The sequence below is a fragment of the Sprattus sprattus genome, assembly GCF_963457725.1.
Source record: "Sprattus sprattus genome assembly, chromosome: 3".
Lineage (NCBI taxonomy): Eukaryota > Metazoa > Chordata > Actinopteri > Clupeiformes > Clupeidae > Sprattus > Sprattus sprattus.
Genome location: NC_137922.1, coordinates 11,355,501 through 11,374,548, shown reverse-complemented (window position 1 = coordinate 11,374,548; position 19,048 = coordinate 11,355,501). Strand labels below are relative to the sequence as shown.

Genomic DNA, 19,048 nt, shown 5'->3' with positions numbered 1-19,048 from the left:
AGCTAGTGTCAGCACGAGACGGAGACACTGACGCCAGAGTGACGTTAATGGGGATGGGGGATCAATTTGTTACCATAAAGGGGCGGGACTCATACTAATTTGGGACAGTTTCAATGGGCTAAAAACGCTCTCGTGAGGATTTGTGCGAGGCACGCTCAGATGTATAAACTGTTGTTGAATTACCTGCGTGTTGAAAACTGTTTATCATGTGACTTTCCACCCATGTTATGTATAGGGACTAAATGTCGCCTCTCCAAGAAGTTCTTACAGATGCTACCGATGCTTGAAGAGGTAGGTTCAAAAACTAATCTGCGAATGTATATAGGAGATTTTGCACAGGATTTTAAACAGGAGCTAGACATCATTGTTTTTTAATTGTTTGTAAACTGCTCTGACTTTCAAACCCGTCCCGTTGGAGGTGTTTCTGGGGCAATATTATTTTTGTTAAAAACAATTGCCCCATCATAATTTAAACCAATATGAATTGAATACGTGCTTACATAGATGTTTACTGTACAGTCACAGAAGGATAATCATGGTGATTCTTTCGGACCGTTGCGACTCGGAATCTCATCATGAGCGACCGCTTCAAGTTGGCTTCTATGAGATCCTTAAGACTTTGGGAAAAGGGACCTTTGCAGTGGTAAAACTAGCAAGACATAAAGTCACCAAAACTCAGGTGTGCAGGTTTCGTTGCGCAGCAATTTCTGTATTTTCTGTCAGTGAGCTAGCCTACCACATAACCATTTTACTTCGTTTAATTGTTGTTTTAAGAAGCAGCCTATATTTATTCGAATGTTTATTTGTCCTTAGGTTGCAATAAAGATTATTGACAAAACTAGATTAGACTCTTCGGATCTGGAGAAAATCAACAGAGAGGTTCAAATCATGAAACTACTGAACCACCCTCATATCATCAAACTCTACCAGGTTTGTGTGTGAGAGAGATATAAAGAGATATGTGACAGTTTTTAATGCTTTATATAAATTACATTGAAATTGTAAGATGAATCTGTTTTACACAACAAACAGTAGTATCTGCCAAGGTCAGGCCAAAATATGTCTACACAAAGAGGTGCTGTGTCATGTTAAAGCTCTGCTCAGTTGTAAAGAGAACCTAAATAAGGAGTTTAGGTGATCTAGTTCTTGACAGAGTGTTTGTTTCCCATGCTTGTCCCATTCCCTTTTGAGCCCTATTCATTCAGCCCTCTGGAGGATTGCACAGAGGAAAATTGTGACCTTTGCATGCAAAAGGTCAAAAGCAAATTGTTTTCCCAATAGCTGTTTCAGTTAACCACAGAATCAGCAAGTTCCAAAGCCATTGTATGACGACAACTGAACTGCCTTATATAAGTTATTGAATTGCATAATTATAACCATGTTTTATGAAGCTTATGGGCCTTGAACTGTAACACAGGAAGTAAAGTAAATGTTGTTAGAATGAGTTTTGATATTGAATTGAATTGGTTCCTTTTTAATGATCTGCAGGTCATGGAGACTAAAGATATGCTGTACATTGTGACAGAATATGCACAAAATGGTGAAATGTTTGGTAAGTTTAAAATATTTTTACTGATTTCTGGTATGAGGGATGTTTTACACATAAGGGCACATTTTGAATGCACTTTTGCTCACATTTATTTCAGTCTTTGTGTAGGTTGGGGGTCACAGCTTTATGAGTAAACAGTGCATGTAAAATAAATGTTGTGTACGTGCGCCTTTGCACAGCATTACATGGTTTTGTCTAGCCTCCGGAAACTTAAACTGACGAGGCTCAGTCAGTCCATCGCCTGGATCTCTGAATTTCAAGCATTTCCTGTTGAGTGTGCACCAACAGACACTGATATGGGAGTGTTTCAAAAACGTAGTTTTTCTTCTTTTGTTGACCTTCCCTCCTACTCCTACTGACATTCTATTAACCTGTTGTCTCACCCTTTCTCCTTATCTCATGCCTGACACCCCTCTCTTGCCTCTTCAAAGACTATCTGACGTCTGTTGGCCGCCTTGCGGAGTCGGAGGCTCGTAGAAAGTTCTGGCAGATTGTGAATGCTGTTGAGTACTGTCACCAACATCACATCATCCACCGTGACCTGAAGGCAGAGAACCTGCTGCTGGACACCAACATGAACGTTAAACTGGCAGGTGGGCTGCTGGAGCAAGAGAGGCGCCGCATTTGATTAGGACGTTTCTGTTCTTTGAGGCACTCTCACTGTCTCTCTCCGGTGTGTATGTATGTGCGTTGGGGTAAAAGGGAGGAACAGCTGGAGAATCTACAAGTGTGTCCGTGTTTCTGTCTGTATTCTGTTCTTGTTGGGAGTTTCATGTTACAAAGCCCTATTGTTAAAGATCTGGGGCCGTATTCACAAAGCCTTTTATCTTACCACTAGGAGTGCTCCTAACTCGCGCTAAAACCTTTTACGTAGGAGTAATTTCTTAAAAGTGATTCACAACGGCTCTGAGACCTACTCATACTAAGGATAATACCAACTCCTAAGCTTAAGATAAAACCACCGTTGCTATGGATGACGTCGACTCTCATGCACGAGTTTAGAAGGGGTGAGGACGGTGATTGGTTGTTGACAGGCTCTCTCATTAAAAACTCTTTCGTGACGTCCCTCTAACAATCCCACTATATCAACTGAAAATAAGAGAATAACCTAGGCTTCACATTAAGTCATATTAAATAGTTATGGACAGTGCAGTTAGCAGAATGCACACGCATGATGACAAGTTTGTGCATCCAACGGGAATGACACTTTGCACGTTAAGAGAAATCAAAAACGATCAATATAAAATATGGCAATTGCATGTAATCAAGGCAATAATAATTAAAGCACCCAGCAAACTGTTAGGCTATTATATTTCCAGCCCTTGACCACTTCAAATATCAGCACATACGGCCCTTCAAGCGAAACGAACGTGAAACGTATAGCGAAAGCCTACTGGTCCCAGGACCAATAGCCACTGTCACCCCAGCGGCATCCAGCTGGTAAGTTCTGCTTCAGACCGCTCTCCGTTGAAATGCACGAGTCGAAAACGTCCTCATCTTGTGATGGGGCAATTATTGTAATGTGTGGACATTCACTGGACATTCCTGCGATCGCCATGGAATTTACTTTGATCTTGTGTAATTGGCGATTGTCCAAAGGGCAAAGGCAACTGGATAAACTGTTGGATGATGTGGGGTCTACAGTGCGTTGATAGTTTGATGAATTAAACGGCTGACTGATTCCCAGTGTCGTCATTTGCGTTTTCCGCGAAGCCAAATAGGCTATATTTATGTTTCCAAACATTTCACTTCGGGACACATCGTTGTTTAAAGGCGTCATTGCATCCCGCGCTAATTCTACGACAATATTAATACCTTCACGGTTTAAGCAATGTCTTTTATCAATTCCAAGTCGGCTGCAGCCATCTTACGATTTTTTGTGAATAGGTCTTAGTGACTTAGGAGTCCTCATGAGGAGTTTTAAGCTGTCCTAGACTTAGGTGCTACTTTTAGGGATAAAATATTTTGTGAATTGCTCTTAGTAAAAAAAATTAGGAGTCCTACATTTAAGACTGACACGCCCATTATTTTTAGGAGTTTCTCCTAAATTCGCCACTTATGACCTACTTTTAGCCCTAAGATTCTTTGTGAATACGGCCCCTGGTTTGTGTATCTCAGTTAAGGTATCTCTTGGCGTTCTACAAAGACTCAAAAGGCATAACTGACTAAAGATGCTTAGTTTTCTACGAGTGTTTCCCAAACCATCTCTTAGAAGCTCCCTTCAGAGAAACCTTCTTACGTATATCTTAAATGGCTGAATACATGTTTCCAGAATCGATTATTGTCAGGCATAACGATTGTTCACGCCTGAGTTGAGTATGACGAGCATGAGCTGGTTTGGAGCGCAGCTGATAATCATTACAAAGAACATCAACAAGAAATACTGTGCAAGTCAAGATTTTAAAAAAAAAATCTGAAACAAGGATGGTTTTAGGCTAGAAGTTGCTTATATGAAGCGTGTAATGAATTTGATCTGTATTGTCTTATTTTGCACTTTGCAGTGCATACGTCAGATATTGACATTGGCCATTGACCACAATTATTACTGTAGGAGTTAGAAGAAGGCAGCCATGGCAGGTAGTCTAGTAGAGGACTCCAGAGAATACTGGAGGGTAATTCAGGATGTGTGATATAGGACTATGTGGAGCACCTGCTAAAAGTAATGGGGTGCTTAAAAAAGTCAAGAATTGTATTTCGACCTTGTAAGCAATATACTATGTTTGCCAGTTGACAGACTCAACTCTGCATCCCTCAACTGGATATTGACAGATTATTTTGTTTTGTTGTTTTTTTTTTGTCAGACTTTGGCTTTGGAAACTTTTACAAGCCAGGAGAGACACTGTCCACGTGGTGTGGCAGTCCACCATACGCTGCACCAGAGGTCTTTGAGGGGAAAGCGTATGAGGGGCCAAAGCTTGACATCTGGGTATGAGCCACATGCCACATATTCTAATGAAAAGTAGGAGAAACCATACTTCTTCACAATGGAGATACATTTAATTAACTTAAGTTCATAATTGAACTTAAAGGAAGAGTAAAGGCCGAGGTTCACTTCTGCAGACACAGCTTTTCTGGTACGGACGTGCACATTTGTGTGTCCCAAATATACTAGTTTTTGTGCTGTTTTGTGCACAAGCTGAGCGTACCAAATTTAGCTGTAGCACGGACAGTCCATACAGACTGCACGGATCTCTAAATTTGCATCATCTGCACCGTGTGAAGACCATGCGAAGACTGTATCCGCAGAAGTATACCAAACACTTAAGAAAAGTGCTTCATTATGAAATGTGTTGTCTGTTCCCAGAGCCTTGGAGTGATTTTATATGTGCTGGTCTGTGGAGCGCTGCCTTTCGATGGGGACAACCTCTTTCTCCTCAGACAAAGGGTCACTGAGGGACGTTTCAGAGTACCTTTCTTTATGTCACAAGGTAGCTCTTATCACACACACACATAGCCTACTAGCACAAACACACACACACACACACACACACACACACACCAGTGACCCACACCCATTTCTTTATGTCACAAAGGTCGTGGTTCACATCACATAGCCTACTAGCACACACACACACACACACTAGTGCCCCACACTCTTTTACAGGATTTCACTTGATCAGCATCTCGATGCTACTTTATGATATCAGTATCATTTCTCCCACAGAATGTGAAAACTTAATCCGGAGGATGTTGGCCGTTAACCCAGCAAAGCGCCTCAGCATTGCACAGATCAAGCAGCACCGCTGGATGCAGGCTGACCCAGCTGCAGTGGCTGCCTGTCAGACTGTCCCCTGTCCCCCTCCCTCAGACAGCACCATTGGCCTGGGTGGCTACAGCGAGCATATACTTGGCATCATGCAGACCCTGGGCATCGACAGACAGCGCACTATAGAGGTAATGGACAGACCAAATAAAGAATGATCAAATGAGTCTGGATATTCTAAATGTTTCCCACTGTGCTGAACATCTAGGCTGGGTACATGGAAAACAAATAAAGGAGAAGACAATATACTAGATAATCCTGCTTGTCATTCATGATAAACTTTCCTCTTTTCCCCCCAGTCCCTTCAGAGCGGCAGCTACAATCACTTCTCTGCGATATACTGCCTCCTTCTGGAGCGGATGAGGCAGCACCTCTCCCAGCAGCACAGTCGGCAGGCAAGGAGTGGGGCTCAGGCCTCCTCTGGTTCCTCACTGGAAGACTCGCTTCCCCCAGGAGAGGTCGCCCTGAGCGGACTCCTGCTTCGGTCACGGCCCCCCGCCCCTATCCCCCTGCTGAAGACAAGAATCAGTGACAGAAAAGGTCAACCAGGGACACTTCAGTCAGAGGAACATGAAGAGAAAGAGGAGAAGACACATGTTGTGTCACCTCTGGATCCACCCAGGAATGGTGTGCAGGAGCCGACTAACACATCTGCCAAACCATCCTTTTGCAACCAGCTACCATGTGAGTCTCAGGTGCCGTGTGGAGAAGGAAATTAAACATTAGCAATCTGCCTAGATAGTCATACATCAAAGTCATTTTGTTCAAACTGCCCAATTATTCATGTCTGGTTGTATTAATATTGGGATAGAGATTTACGATTGTGTTGAATGCAATTTTGTATGACTTTATCCGGTGGCAGGCAGACATTTTCAAAAATACTAAGTGTTATTCATGTTACGGACAGTCTTCAGAGTAAATCCATGCTCAATCCTTTTGACACTTGTATGAAAAGCCAGGACTGTGTCACCTCCTCGGGAATAATTTTGAGTAATCCCCTCATAGTAATCCCCCACATATTCGTCAGTGACACAAGACTAGGCATAATCTGCACTTTAAAACGTTGTAGATTTCTGCCAGGCTGCTTAAGAGTTGAATTAGCTAATTGGATTCCCTCACTGATTCACACATGTAGAGGTAATTAACCTACATTTTGAGCATATTGACTTCTCCCTCTCTCTCTCTCTCCCTCCCTCTCTCTGTTCTGCTCTCCCTCTCTATGTCCCTTTTTTTCTGTATATTTCTTCATGTAGAAGATCACAGGCTGTGTTGTAAAGGCAGTCAGGTTGTTGAGCTCTTGCTGAGTTTGGAATGGTAGCATTAGATAAAGGGGTTCACTTTATTAGCAAGGTATATAGCATACGCATGGATAGCTCTGGCTGATTTTACAGCACCTTATCAATCTGATAACACAAGTGTAAAGAACCCATGCGTTGGGTTCAAATGTCCTCTCCATCTTTGCACTGTGACTCCAACAACACCCACTCTCTCCCTGTTCAGGTATAGTGGTGCATTTGGCTAGCGATGACCCTTCAGACAGCAGCAGCAGCACCCATGAGGAGTGTGCGTCCTCGACTAGCTCTGTGGTTGGCACCCCCCTCTCCGCCTCCAGCGGAGCCATCTGTAGACTCACAACTGCTGAAGCCCACGAGGTGACTCTCAGGCCCCATGCCTCTCTGCAGAAGAACCGGAGCCAGTCCTCTAATGAAGGGATACGTGATCAGGCCTGCCTCGCTGTACCCTGCTTCAACGAGGGCAGACGAGCTTCAGACACATCACTGTCACCAGGTGCTGTTACACAGAAGAAACTTTGCAGTCTTTTATGATTTTCCCCTTATTAGCACTGCAGTGGTCGAGGAAGCACGGACGTTCCTGGAACATTCACATTTATGTGTCTGTTACCATGGAAAGCACAGTCTGAATGACTTCAAATGGATACTTGTATGTTGTTCTTGACAAAGGTTTTAAGTTTTATCAATAGCCTGTTCTGTTCAATCCTGTCCACTGATTTACATATGTGTGCAGGTAGCTAATCTAAACGCATGCTTAATGTAAGAAGATAGTTTGAAAGGCAACTGCTATTTTCATATTGGAATAAACCTTCGTTGGGCCTATCTGTGAAGACATCTGCTTACTGGGATCGGATGCATTATAAAACGTAATCTTCTTCTGATCTGCTAGCTTTTAAAACTAAACTAAAATGTATATTGGTTTGGAAAGAACTATGCTAGCATAGCTCACATCCACCAATAGGCCTTTTTTTAATATCTTCATTTAATTCTTCATCCATGGCCTTGGCTACATTGTAAGTAAGGCTAAAGCTTTGTACACTGTCAGACCAGCAGAAACATATTCCATACAAAGCAAATATTTGCATTAAAACATTATACTTCAAACTACTTACAAAACAGCTAGCTACATATAGCGCACTACTATTTAATTAGACCTATTAGATAGCTAGATGTTGTTAGAATTGACAACCCATTTATCTGCTTAGAAAAATCAAACCCTTGTCAGTCAACGAAGGCTAACAGGCTCTCACTAACCACTATTTGGTTTATTTTTCTTCTCTTATCGCCTGCACTTTCGTTTCCAGTAGCAGGTAGTTGTGTGTCATGGTGTTGCCCTGCTGTAGCCATGGCTACGAAGATCTTAGCAAGCTAGATACAACTTACCAGTCATCTGAGTTTTGTAATCAACTCCTGAACCATGCTACAGACCTAATCGGTATAATTAGCTTGTCAGTGTGGAGACAAAACCAGGAAGATTGCAAGTTCACGTTTTTGTCAGATTATCAACTTGCCATGTCTCGTCCATCTTATTCCACTTCTGTAGGTCTTAAAACTTCGCGACAGGCACAGAAGAAGAACGTTCGCACAAAAGGACAAATGGGATTGACCCGATGCCGAGGTCTACTGCGTCCCACGTGGCCCCAAGTAGGGCATTTTGGTTCCCTTGAAGCCCAAGCCCGCCTGCTTCATCCTCTGTCTTCCACTCCCACTCCAACTCGCTCCTGGGAGTTTGGCCCTCGTCAGCGGGAGGAAACCCTTGAACTGTGAGCAATGGCATCATACTAGTGTACACTGATACTTCTTGGCATAGTTGACATAAGCGGTTGTCCAAGGGCACATACAGTACATAGGTGAAACATGAAACGGAAAAACGGAGCTGTAAGTGATTATGTGTAGTGGGGCTGGAATTCTGATGCCAGGATGATTTTCATGAGCTTGTTTCCTTTTTTGCCACAGGGGGTTCCAGATGACCAAAGCACCGTTTCAACAGAAACCCTTGCAAGGTTCATCCTCCCGAACCTCCCTTAACCTTGAGCTCCTCCATGGACCTCCGTCCCCTCCAGCTCTCTCTTGCCAAGGCCTTCTCACTCCGCCCCCTCACGTCCAGCAAGGAGAGACCCTACTGTCCTCCAGTTACGTAAAAACACCACTCCATCTTCCAGACCCACACCTGCAGCCCCTTCTTAACGGAGACTTTTCTTTCTCATTCTTCACGCCATCCTCATCTTCATCAAACATGGTCTCGACTGCTGCTCTGCTGGAGACAAAGCTGCAGATTAGTCCAGTGTCCCAGGCACCGAACTGTCCCACAGCCCCCACTCCCTCAGGACTTGATAACTTCCTCACACCCCACCAAACAGAAAGTCTAAAGCCTGGAGACGGTTGTCAGGGGATGTCTATCAATGGGGAAAAAAGTGTTCTCTAAAAGAGTAATTATTATTACCTCTCCCATCATTTCTCTTATACTGGCTATTAAATATTCTCTCTTCTTATACAAGAGCACTCCTTAATTAAAATGTGATTAGAAAAAGTGTTTATAGCAATATTTGTCATTTTTATATTTCTTGTTTGTGTTTTTTTTAGTTTGTTACTACTTTTTGGTAAGGATTCAATACTTTATTGAATTAAGTAGGTACAGTGCCTATAAAAAGTGTTCAATGCCTTGGAGGTTTTCACCTTTTATTGTTACCATTGAATCATGGTAAATTTAATTAGGCTTTTGTATGTCAAAGTGAAAACAGATCTCTACAAAGTGAATACTTTTTAAAGTCACTGTAAGCTTACATTAGTTTCTGAATAGGAAAGAATATTTTTCTTACCTTGTAATTTCAAAATTCAAAAAATCCTGTGTTCACAAGGTAGTTACAGTTACCCTCAACAACAATATGCATGAAGTCCCACAGGATGTGAACACAGTGTTCACGTGTCTAACCTCTTATCTTCTGCCATCAATGTCTCCCCACAACTGGTGTTCTGTGTGCTTTGTGTTACGGATCATCTTTGGGAGGTCTGTCTTCAAGTATGAACATAGTTTTTCTTCCACATCAACAACATAAAAGCACTGCCTTGATTGTTTTTCAAAACTTTGTTTACATTTAATGCACATATGAACAATTTAATGCAGTTATGAAAACAAATGAGACATAATGAGGCATTTTCCTGTGACAAACAGTATTCTGTATATATATATAAACAAATGTGTGTGTGTGTACAGTATGTATGTATGTATATAATTAGTGGTGCTTTAAATGCAAGTAAAATGCATGCAAATAGTTATCTAAATAAACTTTTGTAATCAAACTGTTCAAAATCAAAATAATTCTCAAGTACATGCATCTTACAAATTTGTATTTCACATTTACACTACGACTGGTTTTTAAATGGAATAAAAGGGTGCGTAAGGGTGCGTTTCCTCTATTCTGCACTGAGGAAAACCACATGTTCCATATAGCTAACCATAATCTACCAAAACCACAAAACAACCACAAAGCCTGGACTCAAGGTTTACAACTCTCAGTAACTGCAATCACGTAGATAGTGGGATTCCCAGACAATGTTTTCCTGATGTGTTCAGCGGCAAGAGGCCCACGATCACCCCCAGAGATGCTTTGTGACGGCACTCAGGGCTGCCTCAGGCCGCCCTCCTGTGTGGGACTCAATAGGTTAAGCATTCCACAGCCTGACAAATGTGCGTCATTCACCTCAGCTTTGACCCAGTGAGGCGAGTGGTAATGCTCTGACTCTCTCTCTCTCTCTCTCTCTCTCTCTCTCTCTTACACACACACCACACACACACACACACACACACGCACTAATACTCTCTCCCATTATCTCTACCTCTTGCTCTTAAATACACACACATAAATCCTCTCTGTTTCTTCCCTCTACGCACTCACCCTCCCTCTCTACAACAGTAGACACAACAAATGCTGTTTGCCAGCACATCTCTCCTGATCCTCACTAAAAGTACACTGTGCAAAACGGACAGAGCCTTACACTCTCCCACAGAAAATGGTTCACTGAAAGAAGCTTTAAAGGTTCCATTAACAGTTATATGACTGTCCATTCCCTTCCTTTAGAAACTGTCTGGCTGTTCTGTGGTTTCAAGGTAGAACTGTTACATTCTTCTATCAAACCACCAATATATTTTGTGTAAAGTGTGAAGAGGGGAAGACTCGCGATTTTACTTACATTTCTGTTCTATGGTTTGTTGTCCTCTGGAGCCTGATCAGTGGCTTACACTTGGCTAAATGGATACTGTCATTGCCTATGGTGGTAGGTCAAAGGTCACCTTTGACATGAAACACTGTTTAGACATAATTGACTCAACAAATGTCTTCCTCTTGGTGCCAGGAGAAGGCAAAAATTATAAGCCTTCTGGATATTTCTGTTCTGAATGTTCTGGGTTCTGGCCAATCACATTATTATTAACAACTAACCTGATGATACGAGAAATATAGATAGATAGAAAGATAGATAGATAGATAGATAGATAGATGGATACTTTATTAATCCCGGGGGAAATGTAGGAGATTGAAACCATGATTTAAACCCCTGACCTAAACCAATACACACATGTCGTTGGATATCCAGCTAGGTGGGGAAAATGGAGGCATAGTGGTACACTGACTGACACAGAGGACAAAAAGTATAGGCCACACACAGGTATTTCTGGGTTAATGATACAACTTTATTGTACTGACTTTTTAGTGTATACCTCTCAGGTGATTTCAGATATCAGCAGGGCAACAGGGCTAATGCTACAGGACAGGAAAGCTTTCTTTCTGACACAAGAGAAGGGATCATAAAAGTCAAGACAAAGTAGTGGAGAAAAAGCCTGGATGGGTGGATGCTCCAAGTGACTGAAAATCTCCTAAAATTGTTAAACTGAATGATCCCTCTAACCGCCAATAACAACACCCCATTCCTCTGCAAGATATGACCCCAAACACCTCTATTTTACCTCACATAAAAATGGGTCCTTGAGATGTCAAGGGACCTGGTCAAATTTCTGCTGGAAAGCAGGTGAGGCTTTCTGAAAACACCTTAAAGTCGGCCTGGGATGTGGGATGAATTGAGTTAGGGCAAACTAACCAATCCAGTCATGTCCAGACCACCAGGCCCACCCTAGCCCCCTCTTTTTCATCCATCCTCAGAAGTAGTGTAAGACAACAATATTAATGTTTGTGATTATAGCACATGGTCTAGTGGAAAGGAGAGAGAATATTAGGCTAGATGTACACTGATATCTTCCTGGTGGAGTGGGGTGAGAGGGTAAGGGGAAGGCTACAGGGGTGGAAGTAGGAGGTGGACTTGGGGTAAAGGACGAGGGGTTTAGCATGACCCTCGTCCACTGGTTACTTTTGAAACGTGACAAAAGGACTCCTCACCAAATCTGCCCGTCCCCAGCCACCACTCAACTCACCCCTCTCCTGTTCCAGAAGGCCAGGCATCACCCCCAAACTCCCTCAGGTGCCCGACACCACCCCCCCCTCCCCCTCCCCCTCCCTCACCCCTGCTGTTGTGCCCGTCTAAGAGGAGGGCGCGGCGTTGCTCTTTTCCTCGCGAATGACGGGGATGCTGCGGTCGGCGCGCGTGCCGTCAGAGGCCCCGGTCTTGGGGCCACAGAGGGTCAGCATGCCATCGGCAGACAGCGTGCAGGTGATGGCGGATTGGTCCAAGTTGGAGGGCAGGCGGTAACGGCGGTGGAACTCGCGTGAGATGTAGCCATGGTCGTCCTGGAGGGGATGGAGGAGACAAACAACAGGTTAAGGAAATACAAAGTACACAGACTAAAGAAAGATCAATATTGTTGTCCCCCATTAATATGTTCTATCAAAATTGATATTCTGCTGTGAAACAGCTATGTAAACGATACATAATGTATGTATATGTAGCTGTGGCTGTGATCAAGGACAGTGGGTTTCTTGAGCACACACACACACACACTCACAGAGACACACTTACACACACACACACACACACACACACACACACACACACACACACACACACACACACACACACAAACACACACACACACACACGCACACACACACACAAACCCTAATCCCCACTGAGTGTAAGTAAGATGAGTTCATTATATTTGTCCTCATCACAGTAATCATGACCTAATCTGGTGTGTCTTTTTAGCACCATATTTAGAAATCTCTCTCTCTAAAAGTAGAGCAAAGGTTAAAGTAGCATAAAACAACATACCAACCATTTGAACGAAGTTAGCAGTGGTCCAGTTGGGCCTTTCCCTGCACAACAGAGCTTAGCTCAGCTTTAGCATAGGTAATATTGACAAGTGCTTTGGGCACAAACCCATTCCCCAGCCTCGACCCTCCCTAGTAGCATTCTGAATAGCAGAGACGGCAACATTAATGAGAACAAGCAGACTGCTCTAATCTTCTGAACGTAGTGGAGAGACATTAAAGAAAGGCAGGAGGGACACAAAATGCTTCACCCTTTCAACTCTGAAGTCTCTCAACCTGTTTATTCAAACCAGGAATGATTTTGGAGAATGTATTGTTAACTAGCTATTGACTTTCCATTTGCAATCAACGTGGTAGTTTGTTCATCACATTGACTAGCCATCACATCATTTCAAGATCAAGTATAACTCAGTTCATCTTGGGCTCTGTGTGAATGGCTGGCACAGAGATAACAACCCAAACACTCCCACACACACACACACACACACACACACACACACACACACACACACTCACACGACATCTCTTTGGAATGCCTGGCCTGGCTCTGACGCAGAAATGACGTAAAAACAACAACAAAGCGCTGAGGAGGAGCTCCGCTCCCAAAGGGCCAGTAAAATATTTTTCTAAAGGACGGAAGATGAGTGATGGGAAGATGGCAGAACTAGGAGAAAATTAAGGCATGGTATCGCAAAAGAAAGGGGGGAACAAAATAATCTCAGAACATTTACATAAGAACTTTTCAAGGACATCAGAAGACCAGTGCAAAGCAAAGCTCAGCCAAGCACCACTCTGAGCAGCAGAGACTCACCTGTCTCTCTCCGTGTTTGCCACAGATTTCCACGTAGTCATCGCACACCTTCACATTCAGCTCTTCAGGGCAGAAGTGCTTTACATCCAGGTAGATAGAGAACCTGTCCCTTTCAGATCTCACCTGAGAAAAAAGACACATTGAAGGCAGGTTTTAAGAACAGGTAGGAAACATACAAGCGCATATATTGACTCTGGTGAGACCAGTGCATGAGCCAAGAAAAAAGGGTCAGCTGTACATGTTTGCTTTTTTAGATTTTGGGGTATGTTTTGGAATGTGAATAACAGCATGCAGTGAATCTGTGAAGTATCGTCCTCCCTCTTTTTCTCTCTCTTTCTCGTCTGTCCTTTCTTTCTCTACCTCCGTCCGTCTCTTTCCCATGACTTCTGGCTTCTTCTTGCCTCCACCCTTCTCATCTTCTTGTTCAATTGTTTCTGTCTATTTCTTTTTCTATTTCTACCATGATCCTTGTATCATCTTCCCTCAATTCCCCATCCCCTCTCCTTATTATCTTTCCCTCTGCCTCCCTCTTGCTGTCAGTAACAGACAGAACAGAACAGAACAGAACAGAACAGAACAGAACAGAACAGAACAGAACCGAACAGAACAGAACAGAACAGAACAGAACAGAACCACAGAGGTAGTCTTTTCTCTTATTGTGTGTCTATGAGCTACAGCATCACAAAAGGAAAAGGTGTCCTGGCGCAAACAGCATGAATTCAAGCTGAAAATAAATAGTTTGAAATAGTTTGAAATATTTCTGAAAAAAAAAATATATATATTATTTTTACATGACAAAAGACAAAGACCATAACAAGGTGAAAGACTTGATTGAGACATCAAACTGATGATAAATGTAGTCTAGGTAGTCGTAGCCCATATAAAGACAATTGCAGTTTTCATAAATAACACCAAATGACCCATTTCTCATCTTGTCCACCCAAATGAAACCCATCCCTTTACCTCAGAGATGCCTGAGTTGGCATAATCGCCGTAGTTACGGAAGAGAGACTGGCGGTAGAAGGGGCTGATGGTGGAGGCAGCGTAGGGGAGGAGGTCGTAGTCAAACAGGCCCTCCCCGAAGAACTGGTCAAAGAGGCGGGCAGGGTAGAAGGAGGCCATGGCGCGTCTGAACCAGGGATGCTGGATGGCGATATCCATAGCTACTCGATTCGACTCAACTGGTCTTGGTTTAGGCTTGGCTCAGCTTAGCTCACTCAGGCGTCTGACCCGGGCTTGCTTGGTGCGTCGATGGACGAGGAGACAGCAAGGAGCAAGTATGTGCGTCCAAAGAATTGTGTGTGCTCGTATGTGTGTGCGTGTGTGTGTGAGAGAGAGAGTGTTAAACTTCCAGAGAAAACAGAACAAATGAGAGTGTTTCCAAAAGAGAAGATTGAGGGACAGAGCGCGAGAGAGCTGGGTTGAGAGAGAAGGGATCCTATGAGTGGGCAGCGGTTGTGGTTCTCTTGTGCTGGAGCCTTGCTGCTTTATATACCTGAATGGCAGAAAGAGGGGCTTTAGACGGGATCCCTCTGGAATGACATTATCTCATGGTGGGAACGTCAGAGTCAGCAAAATCGCTGGGGCGCTTTCTGGCCCCGCCGCTGACAGTCTGGCCCCGGCCCGTAGATCCCGGGCGGGAAGAGCGTGGCTATGCCAGTGACTGGCCGGAAAAACGAGCGAGCCAAAACAAACCGAAATTAGGGAGAATGGGTTTGGGGGTTTGGGAGGTGTTGAGAGGTGAACAAGCTAGGGTCACAGGGCCTGGCCTAACTGAGACCTCTATGGGTTAATTGAAATGTAGGTTGAGGTGTTTTTCATATCCTGAGCCTGATGAGGCTCTTGAGACATCTTAAGAAAGTGCAAGTGAAAGTGTCATCAGAATTTATCAGAGCAATGCAATGTTTGAGTTTCTGGGGGGGCAGTCAAAGCATGTACCATGTCTAACAGTCAGGAGTCAGGACTGCATAATACCTAGGATGCTCCACTCCGATTGGGCAGATTAAGGATTAGCTCTAGAATGGCGCCCCAGTCACATCACCATAACACCACCTACACACACACAAACACACACACACACACACACAGTGAGAAAGCGAGAGCGAGAGATTTAGTTCATGTTTGCATTTCCAGGAACTCTTAGGAACTTAATCGTTTTGAGTAATTCAGCAATAATTTAAAAATCCTTTCAAAATATTACTGATGTGCGTAATCCTGTGATGAGGTCACTGCAGCATTATGCTGTCTGATGTCTTATATGACTTTGTTTTCTTTCTCTCCTTTTTTGCCTCCATTTCACGTCTGTGAATTAGGTTATGTTGTTTTAATCACCACCATAAGGTCCAAGTTAAAAACAAAACCTGTATTTTTTTGAGTGTGCATGCATGGTAGAGTATATTTGTGCACTTAAGGTAGATTCTGACACTGAATATGTGTGTGTGTGTGTGTGTGTGTGTGTGTGTGTGTGTGTGTGTGTGTGTGTGTGTGTGAAAGGCTGAAGATGTGTGTAAGTATGTGAGTGTGCAAGGTTTCAGGCGACTGAACAGGGATAATCAAAAATATTCTTACCCCGGGTGTTGAAGGTTACCGTGTGGGCGGGTTCATGGTCAGGTCAACACAGTTATTAAGGTATGTCCTGATTGGCTACAATTATCACCAGAAAGGGAAAAAAGCAATGTTTTCAAAAGGACATTTATTAGTTCTTTTCACAACTAAATATTGTTTCCTCAGTGTTACATCAAATCTTAAAATATCTCAACTCTACAGGCTATCATCACAGTGTCCCACTGGCTCCAGAGCAAGCTCAACATATATGAAAGACTAGTGAGTGTGTGTGTGTGTGTGTGTGTGTGTGTGTGTGTGTGTGTGTGGGTGTGGGTGTGGGTGTGGGTGTGGGTGTGGGTGTGGGCGTGTGGGTGTGTGTGTGTGTGTGCGTGTGTGTGTGTGTGTTATTTTTGGTAAGAGGGACTTTTTTTTGACAAGAAAAGGAACCCCTGCAAGGTCAGGGAACCTAACCATGTTTGTTCTGATAACTGGTGAATGTGTCTACAACAACAGGAACTAGCCCCAATTAGAACAGGAACTAGCCCCAATTATGTTCCTGAAAGGGAGTTCCAGGTCACACATTTAGCTCGTAGGACAGGGTAGATTCTTTTGCAAAGAAGTATCTGGTGGAACTCAAAGTAATTATCAATCCCAATTGGTCAAACCCAAGTCTACCAATGAGCAACTATTTTGAATACCAGAGAGAGTGGGAGTGAATGAACAATAGCAAGCAGGCATTGCTTTTAAGTGCTCAAGTCTCCATTCACTGGTGGTAGCAATGATTGCTGATAGGCACCATCTAACGTTACCACAACTGGTTCCTCACTTGAGTTTATTACAAGCTATGCTGGATATTTTAGCATGAAAGAAAGTAGGAGTAGTTCACCCAGGTCAAGTTCCTTCAATTTAGTATTTCAATGGTGTTTTCAGTGCAAAAGGGCTAAAATATTTCTTACTGTGGAAAAGGTATAAAGAGACTTCAGATTTTTTAGGAACCTATGAAAGACTTTTGTAAATGGAATTGAAACATTTAAAACCATTAGTCTTGAAACGTAGTAGTTACAAATAGGTGGTCAGTAGCTGTGTATTACAGTAACTGTCAAAACTAACATAGCCTAAAAACTCTCACACACTGCCAGTATTTGTTCTGCACTGTATTGTTTTACAGTATAGTTGCCAGCCCCTGACCCTCGCTGTATCCCCACTACAGTGATCCCAGGTCTGATGACTTCCCCTGGCCCTATGTGCAGTGTATTAGGGGTAATCCCTGCTGGATTTGGGGTCTCCCGCTCCACAGGCTTATCAGAAAAGCACCAGCGAGGCCCTTTTTCCAGCCCAGGAGAGCCGGCCACCACAACACGCCGTGGGTCAGGGAGCCAGGCAGGCAGTCCGGGCCTACAGTAAGATGACAGAGGTGGTCATGGTGGTGTCTGTATGCTTAGCTGAATTTTTGAACTTGTTTCATAGAATACAGATCATATTTTTTCCCACTATCACATTTTCTTGAAGAATGTTTTATAAATCAAAAGATTCTGTTTTGCATTGGAAATAAAAAAAAAATATTAAAAAAGAAATAAAAAAATCATTCAGTTGAAGGGAATAATCTTAAATTCCAAAGATGCAGCGTTCCCGTTTCTTGGTGTTGTAACGTCACTGAAGCTTGCATGGGAAACAGGAAGTATACAGATGATATTTTACCACAGTAATTACATAAAAGTAAATACACTTTTTTTTCCAATATTTCCAATATTGTTTTGCGCTGACTCGGTGGGGCGACTGCAGAATAATACATCGATATCTTTTTTGTGGTAAAAAAAAAAGACTAATTAGTGAAATCTATGCTGCACACAATTTTATCTTGTGGCCATCCACAATGATATCAATTGATTTGAAGACACACAGTGGTTGAATCAGGTGTGTATCAGGAATGTATGAATAACATTTAAAGGTAATATTATTATAGTTAATTATAATATTCACATGCATTTCAGTGAGTGTATAAGTGTGTCCCTCTGTGTGTGTGTGTTTGTGTGTGTGTGTGTGTGTGTGTGTGTGTGTGTGTGTGTGTGTGTGTGTGTGTGTGTGTGTGTGTGTGTGTGTGTGTTTCTGTGTGTAATGATGGGCTTCAGGGGCCGGATATGAAGAGTGTTCAGTACTGGCGGTGGTTCTGCTTGTTCAGCAGCTTTCAGAAGCTGCAGCTTTTTATCAATAAGCTGTTTAACATAGTCAGAGCCTGAGCGCACACTGTAACACAACAATACTACACAACAACACCATACTTCACAACACTTAACTGTACTACACTAAACCACCATACTTCACAACACTTAACTGTACTACACCACAACACCATACTTCACAACACTTAACTGTACTACACTACAATACCAAACTTCACAACACTTAACTGTACAACACAACACCACCATACTTCACAACACTTACTGTAACTGTACTACACCACAACACCATACTTCACAACACTTAAATGTACTACACAACAACACCATACTTCACAACACTTTACTGTACTTAACAACAACACAACACCACCATACTTCCCAACACTTAACTGTACCACACCACAACACCAAACTTCACAACACTTTACTGTACTAAACAACACAACACCACCATACTTCACAACACTTAACTGTACTACACCACAACACCAAACTTCACAACACTTTACTGTACTACACAACACCATACTTCACAACACTTTACTGTACTTAACAACAACACAGCAGCACCATACTTCACAACACTTAACTGTACTAAACAACAACAAAACACCATCATACTTCACAACACTTAACTGTACTACACCACAACACCAAACTTCACAACACTTTACTGTACTACACAACA

The 19,048-nt window shown here is 42.9% G+C and overlaps 2 protein-coding genes across 2 annotated transcripts; one reads left to right on the top strand and one right to left on the bottom strand.

Annotated features, from left to right (window-relative positions):
* Positions 1-105: 105 nt before the first annotated feature.
* On the top strand, positions 106-9,461 carry LOC308361487 (serine/threonine-protein kinase SIK1-like). Its single transcript, XM_080833850.1, has 12 exons — positions 106-291; positions 520-679; positions 814-930; positions 1,489-1,552; positions 1,981-2,142; positions 4,351-4,475; positions 4,854-4,977; positions 5,214-5,443; positions 5,612-5,996; positions 6,813-7,100; positions 8,148-8,367; positions 8,561-9,461. The coding sequence occupies exons 2-12, from the start codon at positions 536-538 to the stop codon at positions 9,027-9,029; spliced, it is 2,328 nt and encodes a 775-aa protein (XP_080689976.1). The 5' UTR covers positions 106-291; positions 520-535; the 3' UTR covers positions 9,030-9,461.
* Positions 9,462-12,135: 2,674 nt separating this feature from the next.
* On the bottom strand, positions 12,136-14,794 carry cryaa (crystallin, alpha A; the record flags this gene model as incomplete). The annotated part of the gene is made up of 3 exons (XM_080833851.1): positions 12,136-12,342; positions 13,634-13,756; positions 14,597-14,794. The coding sequence occupies 3 exons, from the start codon at positions 14,792-14,794 to the stop codon at positions 12,136-12,138; spliced, it is 528 nt and encodes a 175-aa protein (XP_080689977.1).
* Positions 14,795-19,048: the final 4,254 nt, after the last annotated feature.